The sequence below is a fragment of the Fringilla coelebs genome (assembly GCF_963513975.1).
Source record: "Fringilla coelebs genome assembly, chromosome: 7".
Classification (NCBI taxonomy): Eukaryota; Metazoa; Chordata; class Aves; order Passeriformes; family Fringillidae; genus Fringilla; species Fringilla coelebs.
Window position 1 is genome coordinate 21,376,292 of NC_140035.1, and position 22,893 is coordinate 21,399,184.

A 22,893-nucleotide genomic window follows, 5' to 3' on the forward strand; every position below is an offset into this window, starting at 1 on the left:
CCCGCCTCCGCCCGCCGCGGCCGCCGGGACGGTTCCCATGGCAACGCGGCCGCCGCGCCGCCGGGCACAAAGGGGAGCGCGTCCCGCCCGGGACGGCCCGCGCTGGGCCCGGGCCCAGCCCCGCAAGCGGCTCCGTCTCGGCCCTCGGGCACCGCTGGGGCCGTGCCGGGCACCGCTGCTCCTCCGAGGAGATGCCCCGTGGAAAGCGCCGCTCCCCGGGGCGCTGCCTCCTCGGGCAGGCTGTGCCTGCCTGGTCCAGCAGAAGAGCCCACGGTACTGTGAAAAACATGACTCCTGATAGCGAGGTGAAAATCCCCACTTATATGCCAGCAACCACGAAGAGAGCAAACACATAAATTTCCCCTCCAAATATTTCGCGCGAGAAATTTCAGCCAGCCCAGTGTCATCGTTTTCCGCTGTCCAGGACCGTAAATAGCAGCGCTAAAAGCGCTCAGTTGAAAAGGCAGCACCGTTGCTGGTGCACCTCGCTTGTGCGGGTGGGATTTCCCCCTGAAAGCAGAGCCCGCGGCGGAGGCTCAGCCCGGGCAGCCCGTGTCCCCGGGAGCAGCACCGCCCCACCGCAGCCGTCCCTCCCTGATCCTCACGGGTGCCCGCTGACAATTCAAACCCAGCCGCAGCACAATCCACGCAAATGTTACCTGCTACAGCTGTGCGCATCCCCCACCTTCAGCAGAGCCTTCGCAGAGCTCGCCCGGGGCAAGCGGGCTTTGCAGGTGTTTTCTTGGACTTCATGGAGCGGGTCCCACCTTCTCCTGGGGCGCTGCGGCGGCGGGCGTGCGGTGGGAAGCCTGCCCGCAAGAGAAGGTTCTTGGCAGAGAAGAGCCCGAAGGAAGAAAAGGATGTGCATAGGCTGCAATTAGTGGTTGCAGTTCTGTGAGTGCAGCTCAGGGCCAGCAAGTGAATAAAGCACCTTTCCTTCCACGAGGCAGATAAAGCATAAAGACCTGTCTAAAAAACAGGTGGTTTATGCAGTTAGCTGCACTCTGGTGTCCATGTTCAAAATTCTGCCTAATCTTTGTTGTAGAGAGCCAAAGGAAAACATCGTGGGGAGTTTTCAATATATCCAAATATCCTTTATGAGAAAAACATGACATTTGTTATGTCTGTCATATACTTCAAAACATAGGTTTTTATGTTTATATACTTCACTTAGTGTGCAAAGTTAAAAAAATAAACGTGAGAGTGATTGTTTTCTTATTATTATTCCTTCCCAAATAAATTCCAGCACGATGGACCTCATTTTACAAAACATTTTCATTTTGCTTGTATAAAGTGCAAATGTTTACTGAGCAAATGGACTACCAAGAAATAGTATTTCAATTGCAGGGATAAAAGCAGGTTAAACCTGGATGAAAACTGGTTTGAAAAAAAGCGATGCAAAAAATCTTTGCAATTCTGCCTACACGATTTGACCTTTGTGTGCACAGAGTGTTTTCCTTGGCTTTTTGGAAATAAGTCGGATCTTCAGATTTTTTTCCCCTTATGTTTCCTGGAATTAAATCCCAAGCTTTCATTCCAACTTCCTTCAATTAAATGGCCAGCTTTTACTCTTCCACTACTCCCAAATGTTTTTTGCTAACTATTCAACTGCATGTTTACATTAAAAAATGCTTTCCTGTTCAGAGTGTAAAATTATTTTTCCTGATAGGCAGTATGAATACTACAGTTAAGATCAGCCTGAGTGCTTTGATTAGTAATTTCAATTGTCTGACAATGCCTTTGCTATTAGTGCAGTTATTGCTAAAACCTAGGGAAGTGTGTTGTCCTTTCACAGTTAGTTACTGTACTTTGCTGTGCCTGGAACAGTAGCTGATCAGAGCTTTCAGAGCTCAATCGTTATTTCTGATTAGATCTTAAAATTACGTAATGCCTTATCAAGGCAGCACATCTTATGCACAAGCGATGACAATGATTTAACTGCAGCTCTGGGAATTTCATCAGAACAGAGCAGGAGCTCCCCCAGCACCACCCACCCCCGTGGCCGCGCACAGGGAGCAGGGCAGGAAATGGGGATGCTCGGGAGCTCCCAGCCGGCGCTGCTGGGCCGGAGGGGCTCTTCCTTCCCGGAGAGCCCAGCTCATAGGTTTGCTCTCTCGCAGGGGAGAGAGCAAAAGAGAACCTCGGTGTGCCCGACCTTGGTTTAGATGGCAGCAAGGATGAGCTTGGTGTTTTGTTCCCCTGGATCTTTAGCCCTTGAAAAGCCCTCCCTTGCAAGACGGGCTTGTTGGCATCACGTTGTGTAGCAAAGGTGCCATCGTATTTGCCACCTGGTATGAATATTTGCAGGTGTATTACGAAGTGTGCCTCAAGGATAAGGGCTCCAAAAGAGAAATAAATGCGTAAGATGCTATTTCCGGCCTTCTCATTGTCCTTCAGAGGTTTCTTGCCTCATCTTTCAAACCTCAATGTTCTTTAGAAACTGTAGTCAGTTACTGGAGCTTCATTATTCAAGTAAAATATCATCACTGGGGTTTGGGATTGGTTTCTAGTGTTTAGTTTGTTTTTTTTTTATTTTGGCTCCTCTCCTTTTGCTGTCTTGCTCTGGGTGCTGAGCACCATGAGTCCAGTCGCCTATTTTCCAGTGACTTTTCTGTGATCCATCACCTTGTCTGAGTGTCTGGTACAAAATTGCTTCTAATTGCTTGACATTTATTCTTCAAACCTTAACTAATGCACTAATCATATAGTGATAAATGAGATTTTAAAATTAATCACTGGCATTTTTAAAGATTTATACACAACTGTAAAAACAGGCTCCCAGCTAGTAAATATAATGTTGTGTGAAGGAAAAAAAACCCCCACCCACCATAAATTAAAGCTGTCCTGTATTAATGGGAAGCAGTAAAAGTGAAGACATGGTGAGATGTTACCTGATGAACAGGGGTAGCATCTTATCACAGTTAGTGTCTTCCTGCTACAGATCCCCTTGACAGGGGGAAACCAGCATTTGGAGAAGCCTTGTTATGTGCAGAATTTAATTTGGCTTTTAATGTGTAATTGCTGGAGGTTTGTGGGGCAGGCAGGGAAGTGGCCAAGGGCTGTCTTACCAAGTAGATTTGGAGTTCACAGTATTTGCAATGGAACATTTACTCCTTGGAAAACAGCAATTCAGATTTCTACCTCTTGTTCAGTAAGATAAATTCAATTACTTTAGCTAATTTAAAAGTCACCCATAAAAAGTTTAAAGGCTGACCAGCCAGCTTGCTAGTTATAATTAATATTTATATAGATGACAGCTATTTGGATATTACATCAAGCCTATTACCAAACCCAGAACAGCCATTGCACATTGCCAGCATTTTGGATAATCTTTCTCCCTTTGATGAGAGAACTGCCATTTGAGCCTGTCTTTTGGATGCTGCTCTTGTTCATTATTAATGGCAAAATCATTTAAGACTGATATTACCAAACACTGTACAGGCATAGAGGGAAAGGGAATCCTGCATCTACTGCAGCAGCTATGAGCAACCTTTGCAGATCAGCCCTAATCAGTGTTTTACTAGGATCTATGCCAGTCTGTAGATTTTTGAGGTAATTTTTTTCCTTTTATCCACAGTGTACAGACTAGCAAAATAATAGGAGGAACTTGCATCTTGAATTTTCTGATCATTGCTGAAAAAAGAGAGACTTGTATAACATTCACCACAGCTCCTGTTTTAAATCACAAAATCACAACTACCACATCAGACACTCACATTTGGCATCATATACTGATCCACATGACTTGCACTATGTGCCCACAACAACTTAGAGCCGCTTGGTACACAGTGCATGGTGTACATCAGAGAAATGAAAAATGGGCTTAACACACCTGCTTTTGGTTCTCTGGGTCATGAAAAAATGTTTGACAGAAATAGGTGACAATGACAACCTTTAGATTTGGATTTTTTTTCTGGTTACAGTAGAAGCGAATGCCATAAGATCTAAAGGGAAGAGCATACTAGCAGAGTCTTAATTTTAAAACTAAACTAATGCTGTTTACTTGAAATCTGAAGAATGAGTTGTGTTTAGAATGTGACGTTAGGAGAAATGATGCCATTTTTGAATGGAAGTGCATCAAAGGAAAAAAGCTCCCTCTTGCCTGTGTTTCCTGAACAAAGTCCTTCCTCCTTGAGGACTTTTATATCATGACTGCACTTAATTGGATTTCCTAGATGTGCACAAATGTGTGAGAATTACATCATAAACAGCTACTGTGCATAACATAGAGTTGATGCTGCTTGTGTTGCAGGTAGCAAAATCATATGATCTTAAACTTTGATGCTAACATTCTCAGCATTTCTCTTGAAGCAGGTTCCAGGTGATGTTTAGAGCTAACAGTATCAAAACTATTTATAATTGAAAAAGAGTCGTTTGGTTTTTTCCCCATTTGCAGCTGCTCTGAATGCACTTTGACACCAGACTTTTTATGTGCTTTCTAACTGCTCATGTGTACACTTACTGGCACGTCCCATAAGCATAGACTTCTAATGTGAAATCAGTAACAGAATTATTAAAATATTAGGAAATCTCTAATTGCTTGCACTTTTGCTCAGATATAAGAATTACCTACTTTGCATTACATTTTCTAAGGATCCTGTGTAAGAAACACAATATGGTTTTGATTTCTTGTTTTATTAAGTGAAATGAACAGGCTAATTAAAGAAATTCCAGGAAGTTTCTGCTTTCTGTCTCCTAGGGACAAGCCTCAAATGTCAAAGGAGATAATACTGATGGCTATAAAACATCCAAGTGTGTTTATAATGGCTATAAAATGCAGCTTATTCCTTCTATTTAACTTGCACATTGTTTTGTTTTTATACCATGCTTAGAAATTCATATTAAGCATCAGTTGAAGTAGTGCTTCTGTATATTTGGAAAAAAACCATGGTGATAGCAAGTTAAAAAACAGAAGGCAAGCCATGGGCAAAACAGTCTTAGGAATAAACTGTTAAGACTATAATTTCATCCATAAACACGAAAAACTAAGAGCAAACTAGCCATCAAAAAACATAAAGCCCTGCAAGATACTTCTAGCCCCATCTTTCAGAATGTCTTTAACCCTGAGTGATGGATGATCTCCTACTTGAAGCCAGAAGCTGTGCCACAGAACTGGCAGAGGCTCTGCATGCAATCAGTTGAGCCTTCTAGAACTACTAGACCCACTTCTAGATCTCCTGGATGGATTTGAGAAATTTTTAAAGAAATTGAGCCTTCTCATAACAATTCAGCAATTCTGAAGTGCTGGATAGAACCAACACACTTTTGGTGCAGTTATTAGATTTTCTAGTATCAGTCCCTCAAACTTCTACATTCCTAGAGAAGCCAATGTACGTGTTACTGAAGCCAGTCAAAAATAATGTTTTTAATGAGGGTATTAGCTATCCCATGCAAGTTGCTCCTCAGACAGTGTTGCACTTTCTAGAATATTTAGTGTTCTTTGAGATAATGTCCACAATTCAGACCACATGAAATATTTAGAGGTATTTTAAGGCTCAGTAGTGATCTTCACATGAACAAGGGTGTGTGGGCCCTGGTAAAGCAAACTATATCAGATATGAAGTTGAATTTTATGTAATAGTTTAGAAAAACAAATAAGAAATTAAGTCTAGAAACATTGAGAATTTTCTGCTGTGTAGACAGATGCAATCATGTTATCAAGGGATTTTGTAGAATGAAATTTAATGACTTGAAGAACTTCTAAGTCCAAGCCTCAAAAGGTTGAGATAGCAGAAGCACAAGATAACTAATCAGAAGTTCAAAAAATCTCTGATACATGTGTTTACTTCCACCAGGGAGACTTTTGAAGGAGAATACAAAACCTTCCAAACAGAGCAGGCAAGCACATGCACTACTGGTACCTTCCTGCTTTGCTGCAAAGCTAACCCTGTGAGCAGCCAGGTAATAGCAGCAGGGCACAGAAGCAAGAGAGAATAATGTTGGAAATATCTTTCAAGAACATCATTAGCTCTTCAGCATCACAGAGAGATGACATTAACCAAAGCAACTTCAAAGAGCTAAAGGAGATTAAAGTTTTTCCTCTTAATGATTCTAAAGTGTTATTGAAGGGATCAATAGCTCTTCCTGTGAAACAAGCTGTTCAAATCAAGTATTCCTGAAGAGGAGATAAACCATTCCTGGAAGTAATAGTGGAATATAATTAGGATTTGAGGTTTTTCACTATTCATTAATTTATCTGTGAGTATCACAATAGTTTTAGTGAACTGTAAGTTTACAACAGTAAGATTCCTTATGAAAGGAGAGAATTACCTGATGCCTTCTGAGCCCTTAATTGTGCCAAAATTGTCACCCACACAGAGAGAAATCTCTCTTTCCTATACCTGATGTCACTGTTTTTTTCTGGGGGAGGAGGAAAGAACGAAGACAGAAAAAAACCCCACATTATTTCCCCTTTCTTTAATAATAAAATAATTACATTCCATGGTGGTGCACGTTTTGCTTATTGTAAACCAAGACACATGGACAGCCCCTTAGAAAAGCAAAACTAAATTAGACTATTACTAAGGCCTGGCAGCTTTTCAGCTGGGCAGGCAGAAGCTTTGTTTTGAAAAAAATCAGAGATAACTGATCTTGCAACCTGACTTGCACACCAGCACACCAAACTCAGATCTGGAATTCAACCTCATGTATTCAGTTGTGAAATCATGCAATTATCAATCAAGGACCTATACAGGAAACTAATTCCTGGTTGAGACCTTCCCACACTCAGTTTCTAGTGGTTTTTGACACAGAGATATGATACCAATGCTTTCAGTGCAAACACAATGACTTCAGAATTCAGAGTTTATCTGCACCAACGAGTCACTGATAAGGGAAGCACTTTCCAAAGAACTTTGGGGGTTTTTTTTTTCCCTTTTTTCTTAAAGGCCAATAAGTCAAGAAAATACATTTTGAAAAGCCACAACCAAGCAAAGTTCTCTGGCAAACCCTGTGCAATACTGCAGGAGCAGAGGGACCCAGGCCCTCACCATTTCTGTGGGCATTGCAGCAATGTTTCAGCTGCCACTTTGCTGCTTGTCAGACAACAGTTCTTGGGCCCCCCCCGGGAAAGCTGCTCTCTTTTCTGCTCCCACATGGATGCATTTTCATGACAAACACATCTTAAACTCTCCAAGGGTAAAAAGAGCCAAAAAAATCCAGTTAGTTTATTGTCCAAGTGTTCAAATCAAAAGCAATAATCCAGATTATGATGTTATATAGTATTAAAATAATTTCCTTTTGGCAGCATATAACCATTAGCCATATAAAGACAAAAGCACCCACTAAAACACTGGAAGCAACATTGCCCCAGTTCTTTGAAGGAATGAAAAACATTGTGTAGGCACTATATTTTATTTCACTTGTTTTTTTATGGAGATAAACAGCTTCAAAACAGATGCTAAGTTCAGGTGGATCATTTCTGAACAGTTGTTTTGCCTATTCTTTCTCCTTTGTTTCAAGGTTTGATCTCAGGGCTACTTGCTCTTAAGATTTCTTTACTGTGTGCACAACAGAATGCCTTCCTTCTGGTTGTGGAGAATCATAACCTCCTTAAAGCATCCTGCTGCTCTGAAAACTTGAGAGTGAAGGGCAGATGCAGCTGCAACAGCTGCAGGACTGCAGTTGTTTCTCAGAGAAAGCCACTATTCTAGCTTTAAGAAATTGTCCCAGATCTAGGGATTTCCTTGTTTATTTTTAGCAAGCACAAACAAGACAGATTGGTTGTTGCTTTTCAGACTGTATTTGCCAATCTCCCCAAACTCTTCTTGTTCTGCCTACTTAAATGTGCTTCCATGACAATTTACTCCCACTAAACCAGCACTGCTCTGGTCCTGTTTCTACTCCCTCCTCTTTCTCTGCAGCTGCACTGGCTGTTGGCCAATGCCAGCGTCTAGGAAAATAACCAGCAGCACTCTAGAGGGACAGAGGAGTGCTGCATCACAGCAACAGCAGTGAGCACAGAGCAGCCCAAAGCCTCAGATGAGCCTTTTACTGTGCTCTGTGTGCCCTTGTTAACCAGATGCTTTAGTCTGCTGCAGTTTACTCAACACCATACAAAACAAGAGTCAAGATTAAGGATTTCTTCACCCATCCACAAACTCCTTCCCAGCCCATCAAACTGATGTCATGCCATCTTCAGAGACTCCTACAGTGAGGTCAGTGGGACAGATTAGATTTCTGCACCAGCCTGCAGAACACATCTCAGAGCCCCTCGGCCTGACTACAGCCCTGGCAACTGCCGCAGAAGGAGAGCTGCCAGCATGGTGCAATGGAAAAGGGCAGCATGGAAAAGGGCAGCATGGACCAGCAGATGCAGGAATTCAAACAAAGCACGGAGAATCCATAAACAACACAAACCCTGTCACAATGGAGTGCAAACCCACAGAAAGATGAAACACTGCAGAGCTCTCTTCACTTGGCTCCAGGTATAAAGCCGGACTATCTCCATCAGTGAGCTCATATCACATGCAGGCTCCTATGCCCCATTTACATTTATAAATACATTTTAAAAGAACCATAAGGTTTTATTTTTATTATTTATTCTTGCTGTACAAATAAAGTCTGTAATTCAACTCTAAAAGCCAGTTTATGGCTGTTACTTTTTCAGGAGTCTATTCCAGAGGCCAAATTTTAGTTTTAGTTAATAGTTTAGAGTTCATATTCTACTCTAAGGAGCCAAGGAGGTAAACTATTTCATGGAGAATCTTATACCATTCCCTGGTAGTTCATGAGAAGAGCAGAAGGGATGGCTTCCCCTGAGCTCCTTGGAGAATGACAAGCCAGAGGGAAAAGCCTCCTACCAGGAGGGACAGATGAGCAGCCAGGGAAACAGAGGTGGCTTTCAGCTCTTTTCATACAGCAATGGCCAAATCCTATTTTAGTAGCAAGTAACAGTAAGGTGTGGCTACCAACTAGGTATGAAATTTTATCCAACCCTTGGCAGGGGAAACCTCCCTGACCCGCCTGAGGCCAGCTGCAGAGGCAGAAGGAGAGCTCCCAGGCAGCGGGGCAGCGCGGCGGCCCTGCCACTGCTGGCCCAGCTTGGGGGGCTGCACCTTCCCTCGAAACCTTTCTCTTTTTTTCTCAAAGCCTTAATGTGCTGTAAAGTGTAGAATACCAGGAAAAAATATGAAAACTTGGTGTCAGTATAAAAAACATTTGCTTAAAATATCCAGTAGTTACCACTAGATGGCATTTTTTTCCTGAGAAACCAGAAACGCACAGGTTTGGGATTGTTACACACAGCAGGAAACTGTACAAAATTTAATTACTTACTTCATTCAGTTAATAATCTATTATCCATTGTCTTGTATAAGCAAAACATTGCTAACAGAAGACATTTCGTTTGCAGATTGATAAATCCTGTTTATTTATCCATAGCTTGTGACTCTTCAACCCTCCACTCGGTAGGGGTTTCAGCTATTGTCAGCATTTACCAAAAACCTCTTCCACACTCTAAATGAAAGACAAATGTAGCCCAAATCACAGACTTTGAGCATGCCATGGAAATCTGCCAGAAATGCCTTGCTCCAGTAACTATATACAGTATTTCCTGTGTTATTTTTGGATAAACCCTTAAAACAGAGTGCAGTATAAAAAAGAGTTTCCATTCAGGAAGAGAGCTGAAATAATAATTTCATAACATTCACTTATTAATATTATATTTTTCTGTGCTTCATTTTAGTTTGTACAAGCTGTGATGATTTACATTTTTATTCTCCACAGGGTCCAATGTATCACATCCAGAGGTGCAATGAAGCTCTGCTGGCTACAACCTGGGGTGACATTGTTTAATATGACATTGTTTGGCATTTGTAAACCTCTGTGTCAGATTAAACCAAGCAGGAGTATTTCCCTTACTCTGCAGCAGGGGTAAGGAAGTAAGGAGACTGGACATGATGATGCACAGCAAGTCTGTGCACTGCTCAAATTTTCTTTGACTAAATTATGTTTACTGACAGAAGCATTGATGGTCATTAGCAGTGGCTAAATCTGACCCTGCTCTCGTACTTGCTTAGAAAAGACTCCTTATAGAAGGAACCTTACTTCACTAAGATAAAATTAATCCTCACCTCTTTGTAAAACAGGCACAAGCTTCTTTGAAGTTGGTAATGTAGAAAAGCTGCTTTAAGTCAATTACTTTATGAGATTGTGTGTTGCAAAACTTTAAACAGCTTTATATAGCCTTAATGATTATATACTTGCACTTTTTTTTAGTTTAAATTTAGCTTAGTACTATTCTCCATCAACATAAACTGGACTAGAATAAATCAGTAGACATGTGAAACCAAAAGCTTTCAATCTGTCAAAGTTTGTAACAATCTAACTCTGACAAAGAGATGACATTTTCTTCAATAGACAAGACCTGTGGGACTTAGGCACTCCCTAGAACATGTCTGAGTGCCTGGCACATTATGCAGTGCATTTCCATGAAGGAGGTGTGTGTGCCCTTATCCAATATGTGAAAACAACAACAAAACCTAAACCAGACATGAAATTACAAGAGCAGGTAAAGATCATACATTTCTTTCTTGAAATGAAACAAACAGAATTTATATAACAAACTGGTACTTACAATATAAGGGAAGCATCCCAGTCAGTACAATGTGTTTCCATCCCAAGAAGCCAGTGCTGTGACAAATACAAGCCTGCAGTCAGCTCAGAAACAGCATTCTGGTTGTATGGTGACTGGGAACAGAGCTCAAGGCTCTGGGGCCAGCAACCTTCCTACACAGCATTCAAGAGAGTGCTGCATAATTTAGAAAAGAGTAAACTCCTATTAGAATCAGGACTCTAAAAAGTTTGGGTAAATAGTTAGATACAGGATAAAGAAATATTTTGCATATTCACACATGTATTGAAGTCATAAACTGTAAACTTAATAGCTTAAGAGTCATTAAATAGTCAACAAAATGAGCAACTGTTCAAAATGTCATCCAGTGAAATAGCATCTCCTCAGTAAGGATTATGCCTTTTTTCAGCAAAAATCATTAGCCCTCTACAGCAATTCTGCTGAAAGAAAGGACAGAAAGCAAGAAGACGGAAATATTAACCTTTTGCTTGTTTTCTAATCATAGCCAGGCTGACTATAAAGTCTCTTGGCATTTTACAGACAGCCAGAATGACTGTACTATACATTATATCACCTTTTAGAGTATCTGTCTCAACACAGCATTATGAATAACAGGATGTTTATACTACTCACCTCAAGTGAGATCAAAACATTTCTTTCATCACTGTAAACATTTGGAAGAAACAGATCTTCACAGAATGCATCTTTGTGTCAGAGGAAAGGGCTGCTATAACTGAGCAGTGAAATGCAGCACCTTGTTGCTGCAGACGTCTCCCCCCTCAGTTTCATTCTCTCAATATATTCAGGGCACTTTATTTTGTTTTCTGCTAAGGCAGAGGGCTCGTTCTCTCCTTGTTCCTCTCATTTTCTTCCTGATTAGAATCCCAGATGTAGGACAGATGTATTTTCCCATTTTCTTTTTAAACATAAGCAAATTAGTAGGCTTTTTCAAATCATTCAGGTAATAAAATGCAGCAGCCTAGTTGTTTCTCAAAGGCAGTATTTTTGCCTCCTGTAATGGTCTAGAACAAGTGACTCAGCTAAAGGGAGGGAAATACTACTCATGGACCATGCCAGTACTAGCTTGCAGCAAAACAAGAGCAGGAACATTTTAGGCAGTAGGAAAAAAATAGACCTTAACTTTCATCTTTCAGGTAGCTAAACACAGCCATCAGCCCAGCCTTCAGCACATTCCATCCGCCTGGGCACAGGCGGTGTGAAACGGAGCTGTAACAGCTCATGCTTGTACTTTGATGTACAGAGATAGCCACAGGCAAGAGTGAGGGGAGGAAAACACCTGCAATCCTGTTTCTCTGAAAGCTCTCCCTGGCAGGGCCTCATTCCTGAAGCTCATCTCAGCCCTGCACTGACAGCCCTCCCTAAGCCAGGGTACTCTCCTTTAAGCTCCTTATTTGCAAACTGAGTATCTCCAGGCCCTGCTGCCCTAGGTGCTTACAAACACTGCCCACTCTCTGCCCTGCTCTGTTTCTGCTGCTGGTATTAAAACCAAAGAAGAGTTCCTAGAAGCATGACTCCTCTTTTTGCTTCAAGTTGTTCTGTACCTTCTATGCTTGTTATCATTTCTAGTCAGTCTATGCAGCTTAAGCTACTGTCTCTTTACCTATGGACTAAAAATATAATTGTCCTTGCATAATGACTTTACAACACTTTTCTGATAACTATTCATCCCCCATTAAATTAAGTTACAGGTAGTTTATCTAAAAACCTAAGAACCTCCTCTCCTGTGCCTCCTCTTCCCCCCAAAAATGAATAGCATAAAGTGCTTATAACAATACACATCACTATAGAAAATGGAAATAGAAGAGGGATAAAGATTTTGAGCAAGGGTTAAAATACAGTAATTACAGAAACTGGATCAGGTTTATGCATCTTCTTGTTCTACTGACAGCCATGTGATTAGATGATAACTCACCCCACACCTAGGAAGTTAAAAACTTATTTGGAGAGGGTTGCACTTTGCAGAGTTAAGAAGCCCTCAGCATACAACCTGCATTCATTAGTTGTGCAAAGCATCTGTAATGAAATCTTTTGTAACACTCTGAAGTCCTTCCCTACCTAAATATACATTTTATAATGTATCTTAGCTAGGAAGATGTAAATATCAAGATAACATAGCTTCTCTATTTTAGCTGAAGACAAGGTACAAAGCGTGCAGAAATTCCTCTTCTGACTTCTAGAAATGGAAGTTTGCTATAGAGGGCTGACACAACCAAGGAGGAAGCAATACAAAAAAAGAAAGACTTCCACATTGAATATTAGAAGCACTTTCTGGGGCTCATCACACAATGAAAAATATTTTGAAGAGGAAGAAAGTAAAGAAAAAGAAATGTCATGATCCTACCTTCCATAAAGGAAGGAAAAAATAAAAAAGAAAAATAGTCACATTAAACCCTAAAATTAAAAGGAGAGTTACCATTGAAGAATATGAAACTTTGAAAATTTCATGATAAAATCGTCCAAACCAACCCTACAGTGTTACACAACACGGGTTAAATAAATCATACCTATGTTACTTTTGATAGAATGGTTAAAAACAGATGTAAAGACTACTGCAAACCAATCTTACACTGACTGTTCTGCAGTGTGAAAGAGCAGTTCCAATTATGTCTCTACTGAGGGAAGCAACAGGCAGCATATAAATGCAAACAGCCTTCATTAGACACATTGTCATGAGTATATTAATCATGTCAAGAAGCATTGCTCAAGTTTCCTTCAGTGCAATTTAACATACCTTACTTTATTAGGATGCACTTAATTTCACTATGCTTTCTCCTCATTATCATTTATGATGACCAATTAAAATGTTTGTGTCTGTCTCTAAGCAAATTACTCCTGTATTTCAGGTAGCTGAAATCACTGTTCATCTCACATTTCTGTCATCTCCTTCTCTTGGTGCAATATCTTCCTTTCAGAGGCCCAGCCACTCTTACCATTGCAAACAAAAAAAATCCCTTTCTTAAAGTGAATAATTAAGATACAAACCTGAGTCTTTTTACAGCACAGACATTAAGAAGTGGGCTGGTCCTCCTCCCCTCACCCAGAGTACCCCTGTTTTACAGCCTTTTCTTCCCCTGGAGTTACCAGCACAACCCATAGTCAGAAAAGAATGTAACGATGCAAGGGAGGCCTTACACATTTTTCTCATATTGGGTTAAAAGTTGTGTGCAGCTTCACTTCATTTGGCCCATACATGGAACAAATGCAGACACACAGCAGCTTTACTCTTCAGTTTCCTCCAAAGCCTCCGTACTGGGGCTCTGGCACGAGCTTTTCAAATGATAACAGAATGTGCCATTCCACGCATGTTTCCAACATCCATAAATAAGCCCAAACCATTTTTACTATTCTGAACATCAGGTGTGAGGGCATGATTTTTTCTGAACCCTTGACAACACAACTGTGAGCCATTTATTTGATTACAGCTGTTATTTTCTGGCTTCATGTATATTGAAATAAGATGAAAATAACGAAGTTAGATAGAAATTCTGATTACACACAGTGCTTTTGCTGTGGAACTCAGGGCAACCAGGAATGGCTGAGCAACATCTGGGATCACCAAGCTATGTTTATGAACTCATTTATCTGTGGATTACCTTGGGCTCCTGGAACTAATGATACAATGCTTGTTCCTCAGCAGCTGCTGGAGCTCAGCTTGGTATTTACCTTATTTTTGCAAGAACCATACGTGTTCTCATTTACATAACATTAGTTTGACACTACAGTAATGACTTCCAGAAAAACGCTGATAATTGCAAGGATGAAGAAACAAGCCTGAAGACAGTGCGGCCTTTTAGAACAATTATAATTTCATTAAAATAGGAACATAACTTAAAGATAGATTTTATTCTCTTTGATGATTTACTCATGCAAACTGCACATAAAAGAAAACAGTACAGTTTGTGAAACATGTCAAATGTAAAGACCCAAAATGCTAAGTACAGAAGTAGTGTGACAACGTCTCAAAACGGAATCCATGGTAGTACGGCTAATACCTTTTCTCTATTTGCTGAACACAGATTTTAATGGTTCTTTTTCCAGCCCCACTGTTAAATTCATTAACTGTTTACACATCTCCTATACACTTATGTAGACTTATTTTACAAGCGCAACAGTTTTGTTATAAAAAAACTCCACTATATGATTTAAAAGCCTTTGTGTTTAGGAGGGCAAATTATAGTATGATCGATGAGGCCGCATCTAGTCCACCAAACCTACAATGAAAAGTGACTGTAGAGCTTTCTTGCAGAATTCACATTTTGTGCCTTTGCAATTCATTTCTTTCTCGCAAGAGGTCCATTGTATTTAACCATCCTGGAAACGTTCAATAACGGTTACAGCTTTTTACCTTGAAATTGGGAAAGTAAGACTTTTAAACACATGAGGTTATCAACACAACTTTCTTAGTTTTAAAATACAAAATATTTAAATTCCCTAATATTTTCATGCTTAAAGCCCTGCAATGATACATATATGACTTAGATACTTCTTTGTCCAGTTTTCATTACAGTATGGTTGTATATATATTGCAGAAATTATATTTTCCTGTGAATCAATTACATTTTTAGATTTAAAACTGAACCAAATAGAAATCTGATGGCACTGACACTTAAAAAACACATGGTACAGTGTGGAGAAGGAAGAGCAAATGAACTACACAACCCATTATAAATGCATTAAATCTTTGTTATATACATAATGGAATCCTGCTTTACTGCCAGTTGCTACTATGCATCTGTTTTTGCTATTATACAAAGTTTTCCGACCTGAAAGCACACATCTACTTTTTTTAAAACAACTTAATCTATTGTAAAATATTGTACTGTATTTTGAACATGAGTACAGAATCAAAATAGATAATGGCACATTTAAAAAACTCAGTATCCTACAGATGATTGGATAATGAGAAAAAGTGTACCTACAATCATCTCATCAGAAACAAACTACATCATGGAATGTTAGTTATCCAAGTTCGCACAGTAAATAACATTTTAAAACTGCAATCACCTATCAGCCAGCATCACATCGAAGGCATCTTTAAACATTCAAGCAAAAGACTGCTGGCATTAACTACTGAACCATTCTCACACACACACCACACACACCACATTATAATTACATTGTTTCCAAGATACGGTAGATACTGATTTTTTTTTTCCACAAGAAAGGTATCAAAATTTTTGCTACTAAAAGATGACAGTGCTTACACAAGAATTAAGTACAAGTTAGCTTGCAAATACAAGACAATGACAAAAAAAAGTCGAGTTGTCTGAAGAAGGATTTTAGGCTTTTCTGGCATCCAAAACCATGAGTAAACTCCTTAGTCTGCGACTCAAAAATCCACAAAATATCAACCTACTTTGGAATAACAAGTATTCCATATTTGATAACCCTGTATTTTACAATATGCTTACTGGTTTCAGCCTAGCAACAAGGGGTGGTTATAGATATCTATTCTGACTGGAGAATTAAAGCTCTCCTCCCACCAGAATCAAGGGTTGGAGTAGGGAAAAAAACCCCACCTGACATCAATTGAAAAAAAAAAAATCAAATCCATTTAGTAATGATCCTCATCTAGGACTGGTATGTGCATAAGTACTGTATCTCATATACTGTACTGGCCCTATTAAACAAATTAAAGACCCCAACAGTTAAAAGCCAACCAAAATGCTATACATAAAAAACCCAAATGTTTTTCTTCCAATGTTCTTCCTCTCATAATGTGCAAAACAACAAAAAGGCAAAAAGACTAAAAGCAAATTTACTGTTACTGTCTTTCTCTTGCCTAGTGCTTTATGACCTTGCTAACTTTACAAAGTCAATAGGGACTATGCAGAACTTTGGTATAAAAATGTCACATAATATTCCTATCACAGTCTTGGGGATGACCTTCAGTAATTCACCCCAATGTTTGTTAAAATAATACCAAATTAAAAATGAAATAACCACATTGTACTGTACACACACTTTACACATTAAGCACAAAAAATAACTAGTAAAACTAATACTTAAAAAAAAAAAGTCTTTCGCAAAAAGACTAGAACTGGTGTTCTGTCTTATTTCCACCTGCCAATCGTTAAAGCCAAATTTAAGTTGGATTTTTAAAAATGAATCATTTTAAGCTACAATTTCTCCTAGATGGAGACTGGTCTGTTGTTGGTTTCCCTTTAAAGTCACAGATGCGTATCTAAGGAACTGATGCAACGCAAGTTTTTAATCAACTCCCCGACGGCTGGGCCTGGGAGGGAGGCGCCAGGACGATCTGGGACAGCACGGGCTCCGTGCTCTGGTCCGCCATCTGCGTGAGCACCGAGGTGGCCACCGCCTCCGCCTTGGACGTGGAGCTCACGCCGTTGGAAGTGCTGACGGAGCTGTGCTGGATCGCCTCTGTGTGCGGGCTGCTGGGCACCGAGATGTCCTCCGAGCTGTCATCTTTATCTGCAGCTGAACAACAACGACAACTCGTTCATGCTGGCCTGGAACACACACCACCTCCTCCCGGCCGCAGCAATCACCCCCCAAATAACTAACACTCGTGCTGTAATGCAGCACAGATTGCAAAACAAGCTCATTTCCATTTTTTTAAAGAAAATACCACTTTGTAAGCAGAAAAACCAGACTGCAGTATGGACTATTCAGGAAACCAGAGTATTTTCACATCTTCAAGGCCATGATTAAAATTTCCTGCCTAGTAAATCAGCCAGTGGGTACTATGCCTAATTCTAATGATGCATGTTCACATCAGTAAGCATTATTCACAGACTACAAAATGCTATTTATTGTGTCTGCTTGGTAATCAAACAAGAGTAATTCTTCAATCTGTAACAAATATTTGCTATCATAAGTAAGACATCTGAAAAAATATTACTTACACCATTTACTGGACAATGCTTACACAAGTTTTCGGCCCTGGTTCTTTTAACAGAATGAAGTTCCATAACTTTACAAAGGCCTCTTGATAGGTTTTTAAATTGTTAAAACTGGTTTAAAAAATATTTTCGGAGCATTTCAGGTGTTCTCCACATAACCAAAGTGAATTAGCCACAGAATTACATAATTTTTTCCCATGGCAGAGGGTAAGCAGGTTAAAAAAATTATCACTGTGCAAAACTAGAATTTCCAAAATTATCATGACTTACAATGTCCCTCTTGCACAGACATTCTAGTCATGCTAAAATCATCCTTTTTTTCCAGAGCTGCAGAAGCTAGCCAAGGTATTATGCAAACACTGCCAAACTAAAAGTTTGAGTTCAAATCTAAAAAACCAAGAACAGAGAATTATCCTACTGTATTTCAAAAACAGAAATACTAATGTTGAATTTAATTATAACTTTTTTGTATCACTTTTGCTACTTAATGTTTGCAAGTACTTTTCGCACCAGTTTTATAAACAGACCAAAACCAGCACCCAGGGGGAATACTGGAAGTCCCTTTTAAAATACTGCTGACTACCGTGATACAAACATAGCCAGAAGCAGCCATGAACTATTGCTTGGGACAAAGCAATGGAACAAAGCTTGATCTTCTCTAGTCTTGTCTTTGCAATCCCTTTCAGATTCACTTGAGATTGGCCTACAAGGTCAGAAGTGTCTCAGAGAAACAATGGGAAAGGATGGCACTAACACGGGGAGACAAGCAATGCAGGGGTATCAGGTCCTCATTTCCACAAAAAGCCAGGCTAACAGCAACTAAAAGGAGAACATTAAGTGTGAAAAACCAATAGTGAAATAAAGCTTATGTTTTACTGAGGTTTATATGACATGCCAGCTATGGATAAGAAAATTTACTAACTTAGCAAGCCAAGACCCCAATATAAAGATCTTTGAGCAGTCCTATGCATACTAAGAACAAACTCCTCTTCAAAGCTTGAGAACAACTGTTCTATTATTGACTGCTTCTGGAAAAGAATGGTAAGGTCAAAAAGGATGGGTAGGCAAAGAAACTGCTAAATTTTTTTCTAAGAAATACTGCCTACAGGAGCAAGGTGGCAATCTCTCCTACAACTTCACTAAAAGAGCACGGACTAAACAGCTTGGAAGTTAGAATGCTCTTATCCTCAAGGCCAACTGTTTTACAGATCCTGCACTTTTTAAAAAACAGACCATTCAAACATTAAAGGAGAGAGATACTGGTGACACTGAACTAGATCTGCTGATAAGTACTGCATATCCAAAGGTTTCATAATAACTGTATACAGCAAGAAAATTAAAGTATGTCTAGAAGGCATTTGTGACCCTTAGGAGAGTTTGCCCATTCCAGAACAAAAAGAATACGAACAAGTGTCAATTTAGTTAGAAGTATTCAACAGGATATAATCTTTACCATAACCCTAGCAAGACGTACAAGATCTCGTGTAAAAACAAGCAAGAAGGAACACATGCAAACTTGGTTAAAAATAGGAACCCTAGTGCCACTTCCTGAAAAATACTCCATTACTAGTTATGAGAGTAGCATATTTTTTCCTCAGACAGAAAGAAATGGCAGCAAGTAGGATGACATGTATCAAATACAGTCTCTCTGCTGTAACACCTGCTCCTCCTCTTCAGAACTGCTGTTATTCTCCTATGAATTTCAATCTTCCTATCAGTTTCTTTTGCTGATTCCCAATGTCTGGGTTGTCCAAAACCTCCTCATTCTCAATAAAAATTGTTAGTTTTAAATGCTACGAGCCAGAGACAAAGAAGAAGTTGAAGTACAGCACCATCTTTCAACCAGAAAAGGAAGGTCTTCCACTGTTCTGTCTTCCTTAACACATATTTCTGAACTCAAAAGAAATGTCTAAAAATATCACAGTAGTATAGAACATGAGAAAGGCCTGATTTTCTGACTTTGATGGGGTCTGGAAGATCCTACAAGCAATGTAAGAAACAGTTATGAGTTCAGAGATGACCACCAATGTACAAGAGCAGTGTTCATATCATAGAGCAGATAAACAAACACGCTGTGCTGAAGACACAAAAGTATATAATTCAGGTATTTTCAGATGCCAGGAGGCAGAGAGGGGGAGCCTACAGCACACAGGTGATCATACAAAACATAGAGCTAACACTAATTTATGATAATAAACTGGACTGGAAGCATAAATCCTTGCAAAAACTACAAACAAATACTTAAATATGAGGTGACACCCTAACGAATAACTATTTGAATTTTTTTCAATGTCCTTCCTTATGTACCCCTAATTTTGCAGGAACAATGGCCAAAAACTGGAAAAAAAATCAATTCCAAGAATTAAAACCAAACAAGAAAATCTACTCAAAGAAATATAAAGGTGTCTGAAAATCATCCTATTACAGAGGTGGCTTGTTTTCTTAAGCCTGAAGACTAGGAATGAAGAACAAAGGCTTTTAGAAGAAGACAGAAAAGTCATACTTCAATTCTGACATATTCTTTTTTTCTTTTTCTTCTTAGTTGACCAAAGAATTGCCAGGCACAAGACTGTGATTTCAAGAGTTCAACTGATACATAACAGAATCATACTGTAGCTAACAAATAAAAAAAAAATCATTTTAGCTTTTTAATGGCTTCCCCAGCTTTGCCTCAAATCAAGGAAAATGCACAGTCCAAATTAGAAATTAATTCACAAAAAAAAAAAAGTTTGCTGTATATTAGAAAGCTGAAAATTTACAGAGCTACATTACATGAACTTTCCTGAAGGCTACATAGCTCCTAGACAGTCTGTGTCATGAGGAGCAAGCCACTATGGATATGGAACACAATGTGGCCTAGACTGGGCTATAAGAAAGATTTAAAGAGCACCAAAACAGGCACAGACTTTTGAGGACATACTAAAATGTATCCTTTCGAAGCAGCCAAACATTGCTGCTATTTGCTTCTTACCAACTGTGTTAGCACCACAGTAAGCATTGCTTACCAATAGCTTTCAGTAAGGTAAGCAAACAAAGAGGGAGGGACTTCAGTCATCAGAAGAAAAAACCCACCTACGCCAAAACAGGAGTGAGTACACAAGCACTGACATGATGCTGAATTCCTTTCACTCCCCTGATAATCACTAACAAAGAAGTAGCCTCATGGGAATTCTCATCTGGCCATTCAAGGACTACAGAGGGACCTCAGCCTAGAAATGCTTTTTTCCAGAGTTGTCCTTTGTGACTATCCCCTGCAGGCAATGAAGCAGCATTACCTGTCCAGAACAGGCTGCAGGAACACAGTGGTTTGAGAGGCTGAAATCATTCAAGGTCTGAAACTGGTTAGTCACCTTCTATCTTTCTTTTTAAAACTAGCTAAAGAAGGAACACAAACTACCCCTTTCAACGCCCCCTACACTGCAGCCCCTATCTTCTTTTATATTCTGTTTTGAACAAATGGTCTTGAATATTAAGATGTCCCTCTGAAAAATATGAAAAAATAGCTAAAAAACCTCTTTCTCCCTTTCAAAAAAACCCTCTGAATACCACAACACATTTTCTTCTCACTAGTTTTTACTTTTGTCCTACTACAAGCCCAGAAAAATCCCAGCAAAATACAAGAAGTATTGTAGAAGACTTTTAGAAATTATCTAGTATAGAAGATAACATGAACAATAAATTAACAGAATCCAGATATCTTGTATACAGAGCACTTTCTCAATCCATAGCTGAAGATGCAGTCAGAACCAAAACCAAAATCCTTGTCTGGAAAATAAAAAAGTTTAAGCTAGCTGACTCAAAGTAAAATATCAATTCTTCTGGTTTCTCTGTCCTGATGACACCCTCTTTTGAAGCAAGCACAAGACTTGAAAATAAGGAAAACGTGATCCTGAAAACAGTTTTAGGAGAAAGGGCTACATGCACGGTCGTGCTTTTCACTGGGCCTGAGGAAAAAATGTGTCTGGGAGATGCAAAAGATCTTAAAAGATACGTAAAAGTGGCCAAGTGATAGATTATTTGTTCTTATTTAAGGGCATCATGCATGAAAAGCCATCAAATTGTGGACTTGGCTGTTAAAATGCGGTCTATGCAGTGAACAATATTCAGCACTGCAGGAGCTCTTTAAGCTGGGGTCTTCGATTTCTTCCAGAGACAAGACTGTTAAACCAGTCACTACATTTTTGAAGCAATTCAACTTTGATTATTTGATGAATGCAATATGCTTATTTAAATACACTTTATAGGAACACCATTTTCATGAACACATTGACTGAAACAATTTTTTTCTCTCATAAACTGTACTGTGGATATGTCACTTAGCCAACATACTTTCCTAACAATATTCATGCAGAGATAATGTGACAAAATCCTTTCAGAGGGATGGCATTACAACTATCATTCATGTTAAGCTTTTACTTTCAACAGAATTTTCAAGAAACTGAGCTGTGTTCCAATTTCCTTGCACAATACTATTTTCCTCTAAAATGTAGGCTTTTGACACTGATTAGTATTTTAGGTCTGATTCATTTTGTATTCTTTACTGAATCAGAAGCATATTCCATAAGTGAGGGCTGAAAACAAGTGCTACTAGACAGGCCATTCACTAATCCTTCAACAAAGAAATCCTTGGCATGGAGTCACTTTGACAGTTTATGACTTACGATGAAATATTTTACATCCCAATTCAGGAACATGAATCCTCAAAACATCAAAATTTAAGAAACCGATGGTTTGTTTTTTGTGTGGGGTTTTTTTTGTTAAAAACCTTGCATGCATAATGCCATCCCCCTAGTAGCTTCTGTATGAAATTATGTTGTTCTGTCAGATGGGAGCCATAATGGCCTCATCCCTGCAGCAATCATTGTTAATATAAATCCCAAACGTATTTCTATACCGTTCCAATTTACTCCAAGATGCTATTTTCTGTCTTGTCAAAATGACTGGAGATCAAAGGACCAAGATTTATAAGCTCAAAACTGACAAAATCAGTATTCTAAATATATATGGCAATACAGAGTTGCTAAATCTCCTGAATCTTTTAAATTAAAAAATATTGCCCATTCTGATGAAATTGCTTACAATGACTACAAGTAAAGATGGTGGCTATTAAGTTTTATCGCAAGCACCTGAGGATCTGTTTGCATGCAGTACAAAATGTTCCTTTATTCTCCTGAATTACTGACACTGGCAAATTAAAATGAAGTGGCTACATATGGCAGAAACAATCTTCACATTTACAAATATCTTGAAATATCACTAAATCATAAAAACGAAAGCTGTGGGTTATATATTATGAATGTTGCCTAATGCATTCCCAGCTCAGTTATTTGTAACAAATTTGTGTACAATGGACAAAATTGGCCATTTATTCTACAGCAGCAGCAGCTGGTTCTGGCATTGTGTATCACAGCCAAAAAGGAAGCTACAAGTCAG

The 22,893-nt window shown here is 39.4% G+C and overlaps 1 protein-coding gene across 6 annotated transcripts in view; it reads right to left on the bottom strand.

Annotated features, from left to right (window-relative positions):
• Positions 1-14,387: 14,387 nt before the first annotated feature.
• ATF2 (activating transcription factor 2) overlaps positions 14,388-22,893 on the bottom strand; it is a 49,381-nt gene continuing 40,875 nt past the window's right edge. For all 6 annotated transcript variants that reach the window (XM_084208871.1, XM_084208874.1, XM_084208875.1 and 3 more), the window contains one exon: positions 14,388-17,035. In XM_084208871.1, coding sequence (XP_084064997.1) covers positions 16,809-17,035 — 227 coding nt within the window. In that variant the 3' untranslated portion in view covers positions 14,388-16,808. The remainder of the gene's footprint in view (positions 17,036-22,893) is intronic.